At 43.3% G+C, this 17,524-nt stretch overlaps 1 protein-coding gene and 1 pseudogene across 1 annotated transcript in view; both read right to left on the reverse strand.

Moving 5' to 3' along the window:
- MAGT1 (magnesium transporter 1) overlaps positions 1-17,404 on the reverse strand; it is a 62,197-nt gene extending 44,793 nt beyond the window's left edge. Inside the window, exon 1 of the mRNA XM_075538224.1 lies at positions 17,185-17,404. Within this exon, the coding sequence (XP_075394339.1) occupies positions 17,185-17,379 (195 nt within the window). The 5' untranslated portion in view covers positions 17,380-17,404. The remainder of the gene's footprint in view (positions 1-17,184) is intronic.
- On the reverse strand, positions 2,047-4,070 carry LOC142434221 (E3 ubiquitin-protein ligase RLIM pseudogene; annotated as a pseudogene).
- Positions 17,405-17,524: the final 120 nt, after the last annotated feature.

Here is a 17,524-nt window from a genome sequence, read left to right on the forward strand (position 1 = left end):
TAAACTCAAAGACAACGAGGTTGATGTGGTTTGATATGTCCGCGCCTTGGTGACATAGTGGTTAAGCATTGGGCAGTTAACCTCACGGTCGGCATAGCAGTTCTTCTGGAATCCTTCCCATGTGAAAATATTGTATAAATAAATAAATAGATAGATAGATCAACAAACAAATTGTGCAGGGACCTAGACTTAGAAAACCAAGGGAGACATTGGTCAGTGTAAGGCACAAAAGAAAAAAACAATTTATAAATTATCAAGGACTCATGAGGGAGGGAGGAGTGGGAGGGAAAAAATGAGGAGCTGATTCCAAGGGCTCAAGTAGAAAGAAAACGTTTTGAGAATGATGATGGCAACAAATGTACAAATGTGCTTGACACAATGGATGTATGTCTGGACTGTGAAAAGAGTTGTACGAGCCCTCAATAAAATGATTTTAAAAAGAAAAAAATAGTTCTACTATTAAAATAATGATAATCAAAGTCTTCAATAGATGTTTACAAAAAGGTCAATGCAAGATAATAATATTCTCATTCATTAATGGATAAAAAAGACTATATTTTTTTACTTTTCCATACCCAAAGAATTTATCAAGAAGAAAGTAATTCAAAGGAACTCTACATTTTTTAAAGCGGTTATAAAATGAGATTATCACCTCAAAAGACTGTTTTATGCAAAGTCACTTAGGTTCCTTCGCAAATTTATTTTCGTGAAAAGGAACTGAAAACAGATTACAGTAAGGCTAGTTTTTTACTTTGACAATAAAATTACATGAACAAATGACAAACAATACTCTACACATGGATATAGAAGCAAACATGTCTGCTATGGAACATCGTGACCACACCCACAAGGACACGGAGATTCCACAGAGCACAGAGAATAAACATCACTACTAGGGTTCTAGTTAATACAGACTCGTATATGGGTTTATTCCAAACAAAACATGTTTAAACAGGTCTCTGAACGCCATAGATAGATGGCTGCGGGAAAGTGCTCTCAGGAATACAACAGTCTTAATCTCATTTAGGATCCCTTAAAGAAAAAGGGTCTATTTAAAATAGTGGCTCCCCAAGGATTTGTTGGGTCTATGTCAGTTAAATTCAAGGCAGAACTGTCCACTCTGAAGGGTATATGGCAACCATTTTGGAGATTCCAATGGGTAATCAACAGATTTTCTTAATAATCACAGGGGCTTATTAGATTTCAGAAAACTGAAAAGTGCACTAATGAGATACAGACTAGGACAGCTGCGCCAATGAACCTGCGCATTCTTCCATGGCAGCAAGGGCTCTTTCATGAGAATTTTGTTGGGAAATCTTACCCTATCCACCAAACAATCATCTCCTTGTCCCCTTCAGACTTATTCCTGTTCCCCAAACCTGAAGAACATTCAAGAGGAACAACAATTGTGTTCCTGAGAGATGCTGTTAGTCTGGGTTGACTAGAGAAACAAATTCATAGACACTCATATGTGTATAAGAAAGAGCTCATCTGTAGACAATTGGACATCCCCTCACAGAGGGGTCCCAGAGAAGAGATGAGTCAGTCAGGTACAGCAAAGCACCTTTGAAACATATAACTTTCCTCAAGCCCGTTGGTGCTTCCTTCATCCCACTAACATGCCCTCAATTCTACCTTGCAAATCCGATTAGCCCAGAGCATGCACACTGCTACAGAAAAGAGCCCGCAACACACGGAATCCAGGATAGTTAAACCCCTCAGGGCCAACAAGGAGAGTAGAGATACCAGGAGGATTAGAGGAGGGTGTAGGGAGAAGGGGGGAATCGATCACAAGGATCAATCTAAAACCCCATCCCAGGGGGACGAATAATGGAAAAGTGGGTAAGGGGCGACAGAGGATGATGTAAGATAAGGAAAACAATCTATAACTTCTCAAGGGTTCTTGAGGGAGGGCGGGTGGGGGAGGGAGGGGGAAGAAATGGGGAGCTGATATCAGGGGCTAAAGTGAGAAGAGAATGCTTTGAAAATGATGATGGCAGGGTATGTGCAAAATATATATAAAAAGAATTTTTTGCTTTTCAAATATTTTTATTTTATTTTGCAAGACAAGTTGAAGACAATAATCCATTCAGCGAGGAATGAGTCAATTCTGGTTGGTCCTTTATATTTACGCGTCACTGAAAACGTGGACATAAAATAGATGATTTGTCTGCCCATCGCTACACCAGGTATACAGCTGAGTTCGGGTCTTAATTACACTGCACTTTCTCTGTTACCATAAGTTAAGATGGCACTCCGGCACACAGGGCAGGTGGAATTCTCAGTTAACCAGCGGTCGATGCAGTGAACGTGGTACTCATGGGAGCAAGGTAGTTTACGTAGCTTGTTGCCTTGTGCGTACTCTGCCATGCAAATACTGCAGGTCTTTAACGCATCGCTTTCTTGAAAAGTTCTCATCTCAAGGTCGTCAATTTGCTCCCTGGAGAGACCTCTAGGCTGCTCATCTTCATCCAGCTCGTTTAAAAAGAAAATCTGTGCCAGCTCAGGCAAGGTCAGGGAGGCACTTTCATCAAATGTTATGGGGGCCCGCCATCGGCCCTCTCGCCTGGCACCTGATGTCGAGCTTCCTTCGCTGTTGCCCTCAAACACCTCCGAGCTCGTTTCTGAAAGTTCGCCAGGAAAACTGAAAGCAGGACTTAAATTGGCAGGTAAGTCAGAATGACCACGACCACCGGATAGCTCTCTCCCAACCCGAGAGTCTGCTCTTTCCAAAGTTCCTATTAGGATTGCGCCCCCAGGCTCGGAATCATTGGACACAATAAAGTAGCTTTGCTCACCCAAAGCTGTTAGTACCTGTATTAAAACGGCGTCGATGGCAAGAGACGGAGTTTCACCTAAGCCAGGATTTAAACTTCTATGAACATGAATTCTGATGGTTCTCCCATCCGCTCGTTGAGAACGAGAAAACATGCGCCTAAGCCCTCCTCTTTCCCTTTCGGAAGGGACAGTGTCGTTTAGAGTCCGTGACCTCGATCGGGTTCTGCTAGCTATGCTGTCTGTTTGGAGGTCCTCGCCTGGACGAACATTTCTTACTTGACGATCTAGGACAACAGTAGGTGGTCTCTGTCCCGGTCCTGTAGATGCACGATGGACAGTGGTGGCCGGAGCTGGTCCTTGAGGTGCATTTCGTGTCCCAGAGCCGTCAAAAAGACCCCTGCTCAGCAACTCAGGCCCAGCTATTTGATGTCTCAATGTCATGTGATGACGCGCCCTAGACTGTCCTTGAGTCTCATTTACTAAAGGATGTTCAGCAGTTTGAGATGACATACGACGATGAGATGATCTCGGTGGACTTACTCCCATTGGGTGCAGAGGGGACCGACTCCTTTCCGCTCTTGAGCTGGGTGTCCGGTGACGAGGGCTTCTGCGCCTGGCTCTTGTGTGACTTCTAGCAGGTGGGCCCTCTCCGGCGAATGCTTCAGCTGCACGTCGTGCCATTCTGGACGGCCCTGCAGATGTCGATGCAGGCCGTGGATCTTCCACTTGCCGCTGGCTGTTGTTTTCCATGTTTCCCCGACGAGTGCGTCTGGAAGATGGCTCGTTTGCATTTTCTGGATTCCGGCTCCCGTTATTACGGTGAACATTGCGCTCTAACCAGTATCCAAAGTGATCCCTGTTGGGACTGGTCCTGCGCACTGCTCTCCGGGCCTGGTTTCCTCTTTGCCCACTTCGTGCTCGGTTTCCAGGTAGGCTGATGGAGTTCAGCCATTCTATGGTAGAGGCACTGATGGATTCGTCATCGGAAGAGTCTCCACCCCTACTTCCAACTGAGTCGGGCGGCGGCGGTCCCTCCTCAAGCAGTTGTAGTCTTCGCAGCAGCTCTTCTGCTGAGCTTTCGCCTGGGATGCCCAGCAAGTTGTGATCCCTCATGAGTCTGTAATTGTCGTGGCTCAGGTTATTTACAAATTGATAGAAGGCTTCTTCGCGATCTAGCCTCTCCACATGACTTCTGTGCTGTGCTGAAGCCTGGTCACCGTTTCTTTCATCGTTGGAATCCCAATGCTCCATCTTGTTGAACAAGTGGAAAATTATCTGACTGTTATGACATAGTACTGAAATACAAGAAACTGGATTTTAAATTTGCTTTACGCGTCTACCTTGATTTCAACATTAGGATCCAACTGGGTTCCGCGCCGCCGCGGTTCCTGGCGCCTCCCCGGCAGCTGTTCTGAAGCCTGCCTCCCGGGAGTCCCCGGCTGAGCACCCACCTCTAGCGCAGCCAGCGCTGACTCACAAACGTTGCTCAGGCAGCCAACACCTTCCCCACTGTGACCAAGCAGGGTCGGGAAACGGTTGTCATGACAGCAAGTCAAGCATTTATAATTTATCAAGGGGTCATGGGGGGAGGGGGGAGGGAGGCAAAAAGGAGCAGATACCAAGGGCTCAAATAGAAAGTAAATGTTTAGAAAATGATAATGGCAACATGTGTACAAATATGCTTGATAAGTTGATGTATGGAATGGTAAATGATTAAAAAATGATAAAATAAATTCAAGGGTAAAAAAGAGCTTTATATAACAGAACAATTATATATTAAGAAAACACCCCAGCCCAGTACCGATCAAGTCCCTAAGTCCGATGATTAGCCCCTATGTCCAATACAATCTGTAAGTTCCTCTTCAGACTCATGCAACACATGCAATGACACTGAGTGCAGGAAGATCACAGGCCAGTGGGTAGAGAGTTTGGGGGATCCAGTGGCGGTGGAAGCATCTCTCCACGTGGCTCCTCCAGCTCCAGGGCTCTGGTTCCATCAAGGGTCTTCCTGTAGCTTGTCAGCAGGAAGGCAAGCAGAGAGTGGTCTCCTGCCTCCAGGGGGAAAGGCAGTAGTTCCCAGGACCCTCAGGAGAAGGCCATCCCCGCATGGAGGTCTCACTGGCTGTGGCCTGATTGACAAGTGAGACTCTACCCCTTTGTAAGCTGAAAGGAGATTATCAAACTACCACAGATGCCAACGCGGCCATTTGGATGTGGTGTCAATCTAAGAGCCCATAATGCTTCGGGGAAAGGTTGGTGAGAGAGAAACACCTCCCTTAGAAGTCTAGAGACCTACATGGAAGGTATGTTGAGAAACAACAGCTTTGTGTTTTGATACTTCTGCTTAATAAGGTTTCTGTGTTTTGTAGCAATACTTTGTAAACTCACCATGGTATTTATAGCACATACAAATTTGTGTGCTTATGTCCATGTACATGGTAGGGCATACAAGTGAAAAGTTATGCAAACTTCTCAGCAATAAGCAAACACCTTGATGGAATGAATATCTGGGTTTGGTGGCTTAGGAACACAGTCTCAGGCGACATCTAAGCCAACTGGAAACTATAGTTCACCACAAACATGTCCCACAGTCTACTGTGGTGAGTGAGTCCCAAGGAGGATCGCAAAAGCTGGTCAGCAGCTACTAAAATGCAACTTGTTGGTGTCTCCCCCTTAGAATAAAGGAGAATGAACAAAATCCAAGACTCAAAGAAAGCATTAATAGTAGTTACAGACCATATCAATCATGGCTTTCACTACCCAGAGACCTTAAGAATTAGATGGTGCTTGATTACCACGCTGAAATGGAGCACAGAAGGTCCTGGGCAGAATGAAAGAAAAACACAAAACAAAATTCAGGATCATAAAAGCCCACATTTACTGGTCTGCCAGAGGCTGTGACCCTTAGTCCCCTTCAAACATGGAACTGGGACCGCTCCTGGGAACCACCCTTCTTCCAAACAACTTCCCTGGAGTTTCTGAAACGGGCGGCAGTAGAAAGCCCATCTTCCTCCAGTGGAGCACCCAAGGGTTTGGAACTGCTGAAACAGAAAGGCTTTGAAGTGAGCAGTAATACTCCGGAGGGGGGAGGTCCTCAGGGTATTTAACCAGGAGACCAAAAGGACAGCATTTGCCCCCAAACAAAGCCTAGAAGTCTGCAAGGGGGCAGGGCAGAAGGACAAATGGATACAGGGAACCCAGGGAGGAAGTAGGAAGACTGCGGTACAACAGAATACATTACAACTAATGCCACAAAACAAAATTGGGGGTGGGGTGGGGTGGGGATTGCGCAATGGAAAATTACTTTGCTCTGTAAACTTTGACCCTAACCACAATTTGAAAAACTGTACACGATCGTTGCCAGGATGTTATAATCCTCATTGATAAGGATTCACTCTTTCAGCGGAGTCCTGGTGGTATGGTGGGTTAGGCAATGGAGTCAGACCTACCAGCCACATCATGGGAGAGGGAGGAGACTGTCTGCCCCGGTAAGGATTTACAGTTAGGAAGTCCTATAGAGGGTGCTATGAGTCAAAATCAATCAGTGCCAACGGGGTTTGGGGGGGGGGTAGGCTATTCCTGCCATCTATTTTAAAGGAAGCCGATGTAGAATGTTGCTGTTGTTGTTAGGTGCCATTGAGTCATTTGTGACACGCAGAGTGACCTTATACGCAACAGAACAAAACACTGCCCAGTCAAGCACCATCCTCGCAATTGTTCCTGTGCTTGAGCCGAATGTTGCAGCCACAATGGCAATCCATCTCCTTGAGGGCCTTCTGTCTTGCTGCCCCTCATACAGAATGGTTTTATAGAAAAATAGCAGCAATACTCACAGACATAATACCGGTACTGAAAACGCCCAGCCCACGCAAGGCAGCAACTTCTCTCTTCACGAAGCACGGTGATTTAGTTCAACCCTCAGACACGATTCCCTTTCATGGCTGAGTAAGCAGCATCGGGAATGTTAAGTCACTTGCTCAAATTCTCCAAGTTAGTAAGACATCGTGCTGGGATTCCAATAATTCATGGTCCTTGTGAACTCGAGTTGATAAACAGTGACCTTTACTTATATGTTGGGCCAGGTCATTCTTAGTGGTGGGGAGCTGTCTTATGCAGTGTAGGATGTCGAGCAGCATCTGTGGCTTCTGCCGAGTAGCACCTGTGCCCCTACTTGAGAATACATTTTTCAAAGCATGATTTAAGTTTTTATACGTTTATCATGCATTTTAAAGCATTACAGATCAGGACACAATACAAAATAAAGATTTAGTAGTAAAGAAATTAAACCAAAAGTTTCTACAGCAACTCTTGGTGTGATGGAAAGTAAATTTTCTAGATCTGTCCTCAGACTGTGATCTAAAGTAGGTCGTTACAAATGCAGACTTCTGATGGTAACATATGTACACATGTGCTTCATACAGTTGATGTATGGAATGTTATAAGAGCTACAAGAGCCCCAAAAAATGATTTATAAAAACATGTTGTAAAATGCAGACTTCTAGGTTTCACCCCCAAATAAATAAGATTCAGTAAGTCTTGGGTAGCCCAAGAATATGGATTTGAGCATGCAACCCCAAGTGATTCTTCATAAACACTAAAGTTTCAGAACTATTAGTCTACACTTAATTCATTTTGAGGGTTTTTTTGGGGAGGAATATAATGTAAATTTGACAATTTTAACTATTTCAAACTTATAATTCAGGGATAATAATATTCATAATGTTGCACAACTATTACAACTATTTAAAAATTTTTAATCACCCGAAAAACTATACCTATTAAGCAAAAATTCTGGCTACACAAACCTTACAGATGATGCTCACTATTAAGAAGTTTATTAAGGAAGCGAACAGGTTACAATTGAGGTGACAAATGCTCAGGATACAGTTGTTCAGACAGGATAATCTCTTTACCATACAGGCTTCTCTCTGACTCTCAAACACTTAGCCTGGCCTCTGCCTGACTTGAACAATATTACAAAGCTCTTTGAGGGCATGCCACTCCATCATAACTCTCAACCTGAAGGCTCAGTTCTAGCTTTGTGGGCCAGCAAACTCAGTTTCCCCAATTAAGTGTCCAGAGGCATCACACTCCAAAGGCCAGGCTCCTGTCCCAAGAACTGCACTGTATCTGCTCTATGGGTTAGGAAGTCCACCACTCTCTCTTGGTTCAGCTGTTTCTGCTACTGGCTCTTCTGCCACTCCTCTAGGGTTAAAGCTGTCTCCTGGATCAAGGAGGTTCAATGTGCAGAAATCGTGGGGGTCATAGGAAGTGTTCTACTTCTGGCTTTTCTCTCTTGCTGTTAGCAAAACATCCTCTCCTGAGATGGCTTCTTTTCTATCCAGCAGAATGTCAATAACAATTAACTCTGTTAGCAATAACTGATAGGTAAATCACATAATCCAATCGGTGTCGTGTTTTTTTCCCCAGAATTATTGCTTTTTATCACCAAGATCTTTATTTTATTCTTGTAATCATTTTATTAGGGCTCGTACAACTCTATCACAATCCATACATCCATCAATTGTGTCAAGCCCATTTTTACATTTGTTGCCATTATCATTCTGAAAACATTTGCTTTCTACTTCAGCCGTTAGTATCAGCTCATTTTCCCTTCCCTCCCCACCCCTTGATAATTTATAAATTATTATTTTGTCATGTCTTACACTGTCAGACATCTCCCTTGACCGACTTTTCTGCTGTCCATCCCCCCGGAAGGGTGTTATATGTAGATCCTTGTGATCGGTTCCCCCTTTCTCGCCCACCTTCCCTCCATCCTCCAGACATCGCCACTCTCACCACTGGTCCTGAAGCGATCATCCGCCCTGGATTCCCTATGTTTCCAGTTGCTATCTGTACCATGTACATCCTCTGGTCTAGCCAGATTTGCAAGGTAGAATTGGGATCATGATAGTGGGGGTGAGGTGGGATGGGGGTGGAGGAGGGAACAGGCAGAGGGAGCATTTAGGAACTAGAGGAAAGCTGTATGTTTCATCCTTGCTACACTGCACCCTGACTGGCTCGTCTCCTCCATGCGACCCTTCCGTAAGGGGATGTCCACTTGCCTACAGATGGGCTTTAGGTCACCACTCTGCACTTCCCCTCATTCACAATATGATTTTTTTGTTCTTTGATGCCTGATACCTGATCCCTTTGACATTTCGTGATCACACAGGCTGGTGTGTTTCTTACATGTGAGCATTGTTGCTTCTCAGCTACATGGCTGCTTGTTTATCTTCAAGCCTTTAAGACCCCAGATGCTATATCTTTTGATAACTGGGCATCATCAGCTTTCTTCACTACATTACCTTACGCACCCATTTGTCTTCAGCGATCGTGTCGGGAAGGTGAGCATCATGGAATGCAAGTTTAATAGAAGAAAGTGTTCTTGCATTGAGGGAGTGCTTGAGTGGAGGTCCAATGTCCATCTGCTACCTTAGTACTAAACCTGTGAATATATGCACATAGATCTATTTCCCCATAGTCCTATATAAATATATTTACAGACGCACATGCCTGTATTTATACCTCTATAAATGCCCTTTGCCTAGTTCTTCCCTCTATGTTCTTTTACTTTCCTCTTGTCCCACTGTCATATTCAGCCTTCATTTGGGTTTCAGTAATTCCTCTCGGTTACATTGCCCTTGAACAAGCTCTACCAGGCCTCCTACACCTTCCTTGCCACTGATTTTGGATCACTTTTGTTCCCTTATCCCTGGGTTTGTTAACACCCACTTCCTTTCCACCACCACCCGCCTCCCATGTCCCCCTGGAACCGTTGTTTACTCCTTCAGCTTGTTTATCCCAATCAGTAGCTTACCCTACATTTTCACCCAGACCCGTCAGGAAAACAAAGGTCGCTTTGGTGGGGGTAACAAAGGTTATAAATAGAAAAAAAATGCATTAAATAATTCAACGCATTGCAGAGAGTCAGGAGTTAGGAGGAAATGGTTTACGTGGCTCCTTTGCCAAGGTACTAGAAGAACTCGATGTTGCCTTACTACCATTACTGAACATTTTGATCAAGGACTCTACAGAATCTTGAATAAAAGGAAGAAAATGTATGACAGAATTTCAAATTCTTATGGACTCTAGTGTTTCTAGAGCCATGAAGAATGGATGAATTCCTGAAACTTTTGCCCTGAGATCATCTTTAAACCTCAAACCAAAAGCATACCTTGAAGTCTTCTTAAAACCAAATGACAACCTTGAGGATTATGCTCTTTTAAAATGAACATGGGATTAAAATTATAACAGTAACTCAAAAGATTAACTAGAACATTAGGGACCAGTGAGTTTATGTTAATGGCAAAGGAACAGCTCAGCTAAGGATGAGAAAGGTTGTACAAGCTGAGTAATGCGATCAATTTTGCTCAATTGTACATGTACAAACGTGATCTGGTGTGTGTGTTCCTGTGTATATTCTCAACAAAGAACAGCAATTGGTATATATTCTAAGGAACAATGAAAAAAGTTGAATTTTTTTTTAGTTACCAGAAAGTTCAAAAACTTGTCAACTTTGCAGAGGAGCATGATCTGATTTTCTAATACTCACCTACTGTCTTCTACAGACCTCCATCTCGTGTGATTGCCACAAAAGCCAAAGAAATGGGTATGTTTCCCACATTCTACTGATACGGAAAATGAGACTTTGAGGAACTGCTAACGGTCGGGGGGTTGGATTGAAGCACATGCCCAGTCCTGCGCCATTCTTTTGCTTGAGCCCATTGTTACAGCCATCGGATCAATCCATCTTGTCGTGGGTCTTCTTTTTCACTAACTAACCCTGTGCATTACCAAGCATGATGTCCTTCTCTGGGGACTGGTTCTCTCCTGACAGCATGGCCAACGTGTGTGAGACAAAGTCTCACCAAAGGACAAGTAACTTCCCTTCTACTATGGTGTAGTGGTTACAAGTTGGGCCGTGATCCGCATAATCAGCAGTTCACTATCATCAGCAGCTCCACAGAAGAGAGTGGGCTTTGTGCTCCCATCCACAGCTACAGCCTCAGAAATCCACGGGGGCTACGTATGAGTCAGCAGGGACTCACTCAATGGCAGTGCGTGATAAGGAGGAAGAGAAAACTCACCATTCATGGCAGAAACTCCTGCAAGTTTAGAGACGAAACTTAGGATCAGTGGGTTTATGTTAATAGTGGAGGAATAACTCATACAAAGAGAGTGAGAATTGTACAAATTGCATAATGTGATCCATGTCACTGAATTATACATGTAGAAATTGTAGCACTGATGTATATATTGCTATGCACACTTCAACAACAAACAGCAACACACAAAAAACAGTACCTTAAAAAAAACCCCAAAGCATCAAGCATTGGATTGGAAAAAAAAACACACAAAACAGCTAGTGTAAAACCGACCTTTGTGGTTTCGTGCAGAGTACAGGCTTTAGCATCAGACTAGGGCTGGATTCTCAGCTCAGTTTCTTAGTTACCATGTTTTGACTAAGCCCAAACTTCCTTCTTCCTGTGTCAGTTTCTCATCTTTCAAATGAGGTTCCTACCTAACTCTGCAAGATTATGATAGTGGTTATTGGTCATGCCTGTAGACCAAAGTGCCTGACAAGAGGATTCAATAAGTTCAGTAAATAAGTCCACGTTCTAGTGAAAGCGTGGTCACAAGTATAATCAAATAAGCAGGGTAATCCTCCATTCAACACGAAACGCCTATGAGAAACTGTAGTGGCTTTTAATCAGATTCATTTAGGAGCGGTATCTTTTAAAAATATTCAGATTTTGTGTAAAGACATTATTTTATCATTTAAAGTCAAATCTACTTTAGATTATAAACCAGGTTTAAAAATATATATGAATGGCTTACAACTATTATACAAATTTACGCACCAACCGCAAAAAGCTACTGATGGAGACTTCGAAGAAGCCTACCTACATCTTCAGTTGGAAATTGGTCAAATATGCAATCAAGATGTATTTATAATTATTTCCCATTGGAAAAAAGGTTGGAAACAAAGAGGAAGGAACAGTAATTAGAAAACATGGACTTGATGATAGAAATTAAGCTGGAGATCTTATGGCAGAATTTTGCAAATCCAATGCCTAGTTACCATTTTTCAACAATACAAAAAGGTGACGATGCCCATGGACTTCTCCAGATGGAATTCAAAGAAATCAAATTGATTACATCTGTGAGAAGAGAGGACAATATCAGCACATCAATATCAGCAGCTAATACCAGTCCAGGGGCTGACTGTGAAACAGATAACCAACTATATGTTTGTAATTTCAGGGTGAAGCTGAAGAAAATGAAACCAAGTCCAAAAGAGCCAAAATACTATCGTGAGTCTATCCCACCTGAATCTTGAAAACATCTCAAGGACAGATTTGATGCGCTGAAACTAATAACAGAAGACCTTATGAGCTGAGGGAGGACATGAAGAACATCATGCATGCAGAAAGCAAAAGGTCGCTAAAAAGACAGGAAGTAAAAGATCAAAGTGGATGTCAGAAGAGACTATGAAACTTGCTCCTAATCTTAAAATAGCTAAAGAAAATGGAAGAAATCATAAGGTCAAAGAGCTTAATAGAAACTTTCAAAGCGCAGCTCGAGAAGACAAAGTCAAATATTATAATGAAATGTGCAAAGACCTAGAATTAGAAAACCAAAAGGGAAGGACATTCTCAGCATGTCTTTAACGGGAAGAAATCAAGAAAAAACTCAGGCCTCAGAGGAGCTTATACCAAGGGCTCAAGTAGAAAGAAAACGTTTTGGAAATATTGATAGCAACACAGGTATAGTGTGCTTGAAACAATTGAATGATGGATTGTTATAAGATTTGTACGAGCTAACCAGAGTGCGGTATAGCACCAACAACACACACATTCCTCTAGTTCTTTAATACTCCCCCCTCCCACCCCCAACCCCAGACAATCATGACCCCAGTTCTACCTTACAAATCTGGCTAGACCGGAGTACGTACACTGCTACAGATAAGAGCTCTCTCGACACACAGAATCCAGGATAGGTGAAACCCTCAGGACCAATATTGACAGGCGTAATACCATGAGGGTAGGGGGAAGGTGGGGGGAAAGGGGGAACCCATCACAATGATCAAAGTACACCCCGTCCTCCAGGGGGGACGAACAACAGAAACATGGGTGAAGTGAGAAATATGAAAATAAAATATCACATAAGATATAAAAATAATTCATAAATTATCAAGAGTTCACGATGGTTGTTGAGGATGGGGAAAAAAAGAGGAGCTGATACCACGGGCTCAAGTAGAACAAAAATGCTTTGGAAATGATGATGGCAACATATGTATAAATGTGACTGATATAATTGATGCATGGATTGTTATACGAAGTGAAAGCGCTCCCAATAAAACGATTTTTTTAAAAAAGAAACACTAATAACAATGAGTACCAGGAAGAAGAAAATGTTCTTGATTGTGGTACTCAATGTACAAGTCTTCTTGATGTGGTTAAACTACTGAATTATATGAAATGTATATGAATAGCCAATAAAACTGTTTTTCAAAAAGAATTTTAAAAATAGCAGGATAAAATAGATTTGTAAGGGACCCCGCCAATAAAATTAATAATTTTTTTTAAATCCAGCCTCGAGTTTCAATACTGAAAGATTTTATGGAGAAAATATTGAATGATGCAGGAAGTATCTAAAGATGATTGAAAATATAGTCACTGTACCAAAAGAACTGGTGGGCATTCCATCATTGCAGGAGGTAGCATATGAGCAAGAACCGATGATACTGAAGGAAAAAGTGCAAGTTGCACTGAAAACACTGGCTTCAGGAATTGATGGAATACTGTGTTAGTCCAGGTTGACTGGATAGAGAGTGTGTCCTGTTCCCGGTCGAAAGAGAAAGTATCCAGAGTCCTCATGAGAATGCTGGGCCCACACTGAGGTATCATCAGGCTGTGACCGGATTAACAGGCTAGACTCCACCCTTATACTTATCAAGTTGACATGAAATTATGTAACTACCACAAATACCAACTAAAATGTCTCAACAAGCTGAGGAAAACTTGGAAGCACTCACTCATCTATGATAGATGACCTGGAGAGGAATGGGAATTCCAGAACATTTGATTGTGCTCATGCAGAACTTGTATGTGAATCAAAAGGCGGTTGCGTGAATAGATCAAGGGAATATTGCATGGTTTAAAATCAGGAAAGGTGTGTGGAAAACAAACAAAAAAATGTAGTGCCCTATATTAATCCCGTTTACTGATAATAAAAGCCAATTTTAGCGTGTAAAACCTGAGCAAGTTTGCGAAGTATTTGATGTGGCTCTTCTAGTCATAATCTTTGTAATTCCTATCAAAAGATCTTTTCCTGGTGAATCTGGACAAGAGAAGGTGGAAAGAAGGTACTGCTAGAATTCAGTTGTGAGTGGTTCTTAACAGGATTCACTGGGCTTGCCAAACTGTTGGGTATAAAACGAGCAATCTAAAAAGATGGAAGAGGGGGGATCTCATTACCACCAGCAAAAGCTAGGAGTGGAGCATGTCTTCTGGACCCTGAGATTCCTACACATTGAACTTTCTTGATCTAGACAACTTGGACACCTGAAAAGTGACAGAAGAGCAGCAACAGAACTACTTCCTCGCCCACAGAGCAAATAAAGCTGATTGCTTTGGGGCAGGAGTCTGGCTTGTGAAGTAGAGTACCACTGGGCACTTAATTCAGGACGCTGGGTTTGCTGACCCACTTGAACTGGAGCGGAGTGCTCTGGGGTTGAGACTGACAATGGAATGGCATGCCCACTAGGCATTCTTTAGTCGTTTTAAAAGAACTTTTTCACATGTCCACATTGAGCAACTAAACCCTGAGCATTTCTTACCTGAACTGTAGCCTGTTAATCGCCACAGTGAACTCCATTAATCATGAGCACTGTCTGTGAGTTCTTTGTGGCACTGCAATGAATTACAGAACGTAGCTGGAAAAGTAGATTGTTGTGTGAGACAGAACAGATGTTTATTGAGGACTTTTTTAAACAGCACTATTGAGTGGAGAGGAAATTTTAATAAAAATCCATTTCTGCAGTCAAGATGCTCGTAGTTTATGGGAGAAGACTGGAAGCACAAAAATTATGCAATATGAGGTGTGGAAATCAACTCAATTCATGCAGGTAGAGTAGAGGGTCAGGAAAGGCTGAACAGAGGAACAAGGTAATGTATGAACTAAAAATTGAAGAGTGAGAACGTTCACAGAAAGAAGACACAGCAGAAGATCCTGCGCATAGGGAGGCTTGAAAGCAAGAGATTATACATATAAAAAAAGGTAGGTAAATCAGTAGGGCCCCTGTTGGGGTTGCAGGGAGGGCAGCTAGCCCTTGGAGAAAACACTTGATATCGCTTTTATGGTTCCCCCAAGGGAGAGAACCTACCTGGTACTATATGGCTAGTCATGCATGTTTAACTGAGTTTCTTGCCAGCCCTTGGGTGAGCTAGGTCCTATAGGCTACCTGGACTTTACAGATCTTTTTCTCTCAAGTAAATACAGCATACTGGCCACATCAAAATGATCTTAAGTGGAAAACTCACTAAGTGAACTGGACTTCACCTTAAACACACCCGTTGCAGATTCCCACTCACTGCTGTGGAGTCAGTGATGACTCATAGCTACCTCAGCCTGTGGGTAATTCAGTGGTTCTCAACCTGTGGGTCGAGACCCCTTTGTGGGTCAATCAACCCTTTCACAGAGATCACCAGATTCATACCAGTAGCAAAATGACAATTATGAAGTAGCAACGAAAATAATTTTATGGTTGGGGGGTCACCAAAACATGAGCAAGTGTATTAAAGGGTCGCAGCATTAGGAAGGTTGAGAACCACTGCTTTGGAGTCAATTCTGACTCAGTGATCCTATAGGGCAACGTATAAGTGCTCCATAGAATTTCTAAGGTTGTTATCTTTATGAAAGCTGACTGTCAAATCTTTCTACTTGAAAAGTGGCTGGGGGGAGTAAACCTTTTGGCTAGCATCTGAACACTTAACCACTGTACAACTAGGATCTTTCCTTAAACATATATCTGCATTTATACTGTCTTAAAAAAAACACAAACATACAAGGCACTCACCTCACTGCCATCGATTCTGACAGTCCCTTTAGGGTTTCCCAGAGTTTAACTCTTCACCGGAGTAGAAAGCCTGGTATTTCTCCCATAGAACAGCTGGTACTTTCAAACTGCTGACCTTTTGGTTAGCAGCCCAACACATATCCACACCACTAGGGTTCCCGTAAAACAGGACTAGAAAATAAAATTATGTACCGTAGTTCTCTATCTTGCTTTCCATGTAAGAATGCTTGGCAAACTAACCAAATCTGATGCCATAGCATCTATTGCACTCTCAATAACCCTTTAAGGCCAAGTAAGTAGATATATCCCATCGTGCTTTCAAGGTTGTAGGCTCTGCAGAATCAAACGTCGATCTTCCTACAGTGGAACACTTTACTGCTGCACCACCAGAGATGCTTCAGTGGCTTTGAACGTCCTCAAAGAGCACATCAATTTCGAGTTTCACAGTGCATGATGAGCCTGCTCCACCATACCTTTGATCATTGTCTATTTTTACAACTTACTTTTTGCCAATCTGAGATTTTTTAACTAGTATTTATTTTTAAAACTGCATGCACTTGTGTTGTGTGCCAAAAGCAGCATTAGACTGGCAAAAGTAGGATCTTAGTATTTGTTCTCCAGTGGGTAATTTTGCAAGTTTAAGACTGTTTTCTTAATCTATAAAATTAGAAAAGTGGCAATACTAATACTCTGTTAAAGTTTTAAGATGGCTCTAAATAACAAATGTTTCAAACCATAATGTGAAAATGCCTCTTCTTGGATTGCTTAAGGGTGAGTAAAGCCTTTAAGATTCCACGAGGAGGGATCATCGTTTTGTTCACTTGTGACAAGCCTGCTACTTCTAGTGAGACTTCTGATGGGTTAAAAGCCCGATAAGTTACTTTTAAACAATTATTTGGGAAATGTAATAAACCTGGCCCAGTTTCAGTTTTCAGTCTAATTCTTACACTCTTCAAGTAAAGATGCTACAAAAAACAATAGCTCGTGGACGTCAATGCTCAGCAAGCTATTGCACACTCAGGGCTTAAAGGCGAACTCAACCCACACCATGCACCAGACATCCAAAGACGTGTCAAAACTCGTAGCTCCACCAACTCATAGGGCCGATAGAAGCCAGCTGTCAACTATCCATCACCAGTCTCAGACTCTACGTCCCCACAACACAAGGAGCTTCTCCCCCCGCGAACCCAACTCCGAAAACGGCGGAACTGAAGTCATGCGAGGCACGCAGCCGGCGCATTCGGAAACCGGAAGGCGAGAGCGCGCCCCTCAAACTCCTCGCTCGCGGCGAAAGCCCGCGTTGCAGCCAACAGCGTCCTCACCTCCTTCTTTCTCTGGGCCGCAGCCGAGGGAAGCACGGAAAGGAGCACCAGCGCCAAGGCCGCGGTCGCCAGGAGAGACCCGCACCACCAACGCGCTGCCATGTTTGCAGCTCTCCCACCGAGAAGCGAAACTTTCCCCGAGCTGAGGCGAGGCCGGGGCGTGGGAGCGGCGAGCCTGCCCCCGCCGGTCCCCATTGGTCCAAGCAGCCGGCCTCGCTGCCCCTCGATGACGTCAGAGCGCGCCGGCCGCGCCGCCCGCTCAAAGACGGCGCCCTGCTCATTGGTCGCGCTTAGCCAATAGAAATAGGCAAATCTGGAGGTTTTTCATTGGCGGCTTAGA

Source organism: Tenrec ecaudatus, chromosome X, assembly GCF_050624435.1.
Source record: "Tenrec ecaudatus isolate mTenEca1 chromosome X, mTenEca1.hap1, whole genome shotgun sequence".
NCBI classification, from domain to species: domain Eukaryota; kingdom Metazoa; phylum Chordata; class Mammalia; order Afrosoricida; family Tenrecidae; genus Tenrec; species Tenrec ecaudatus.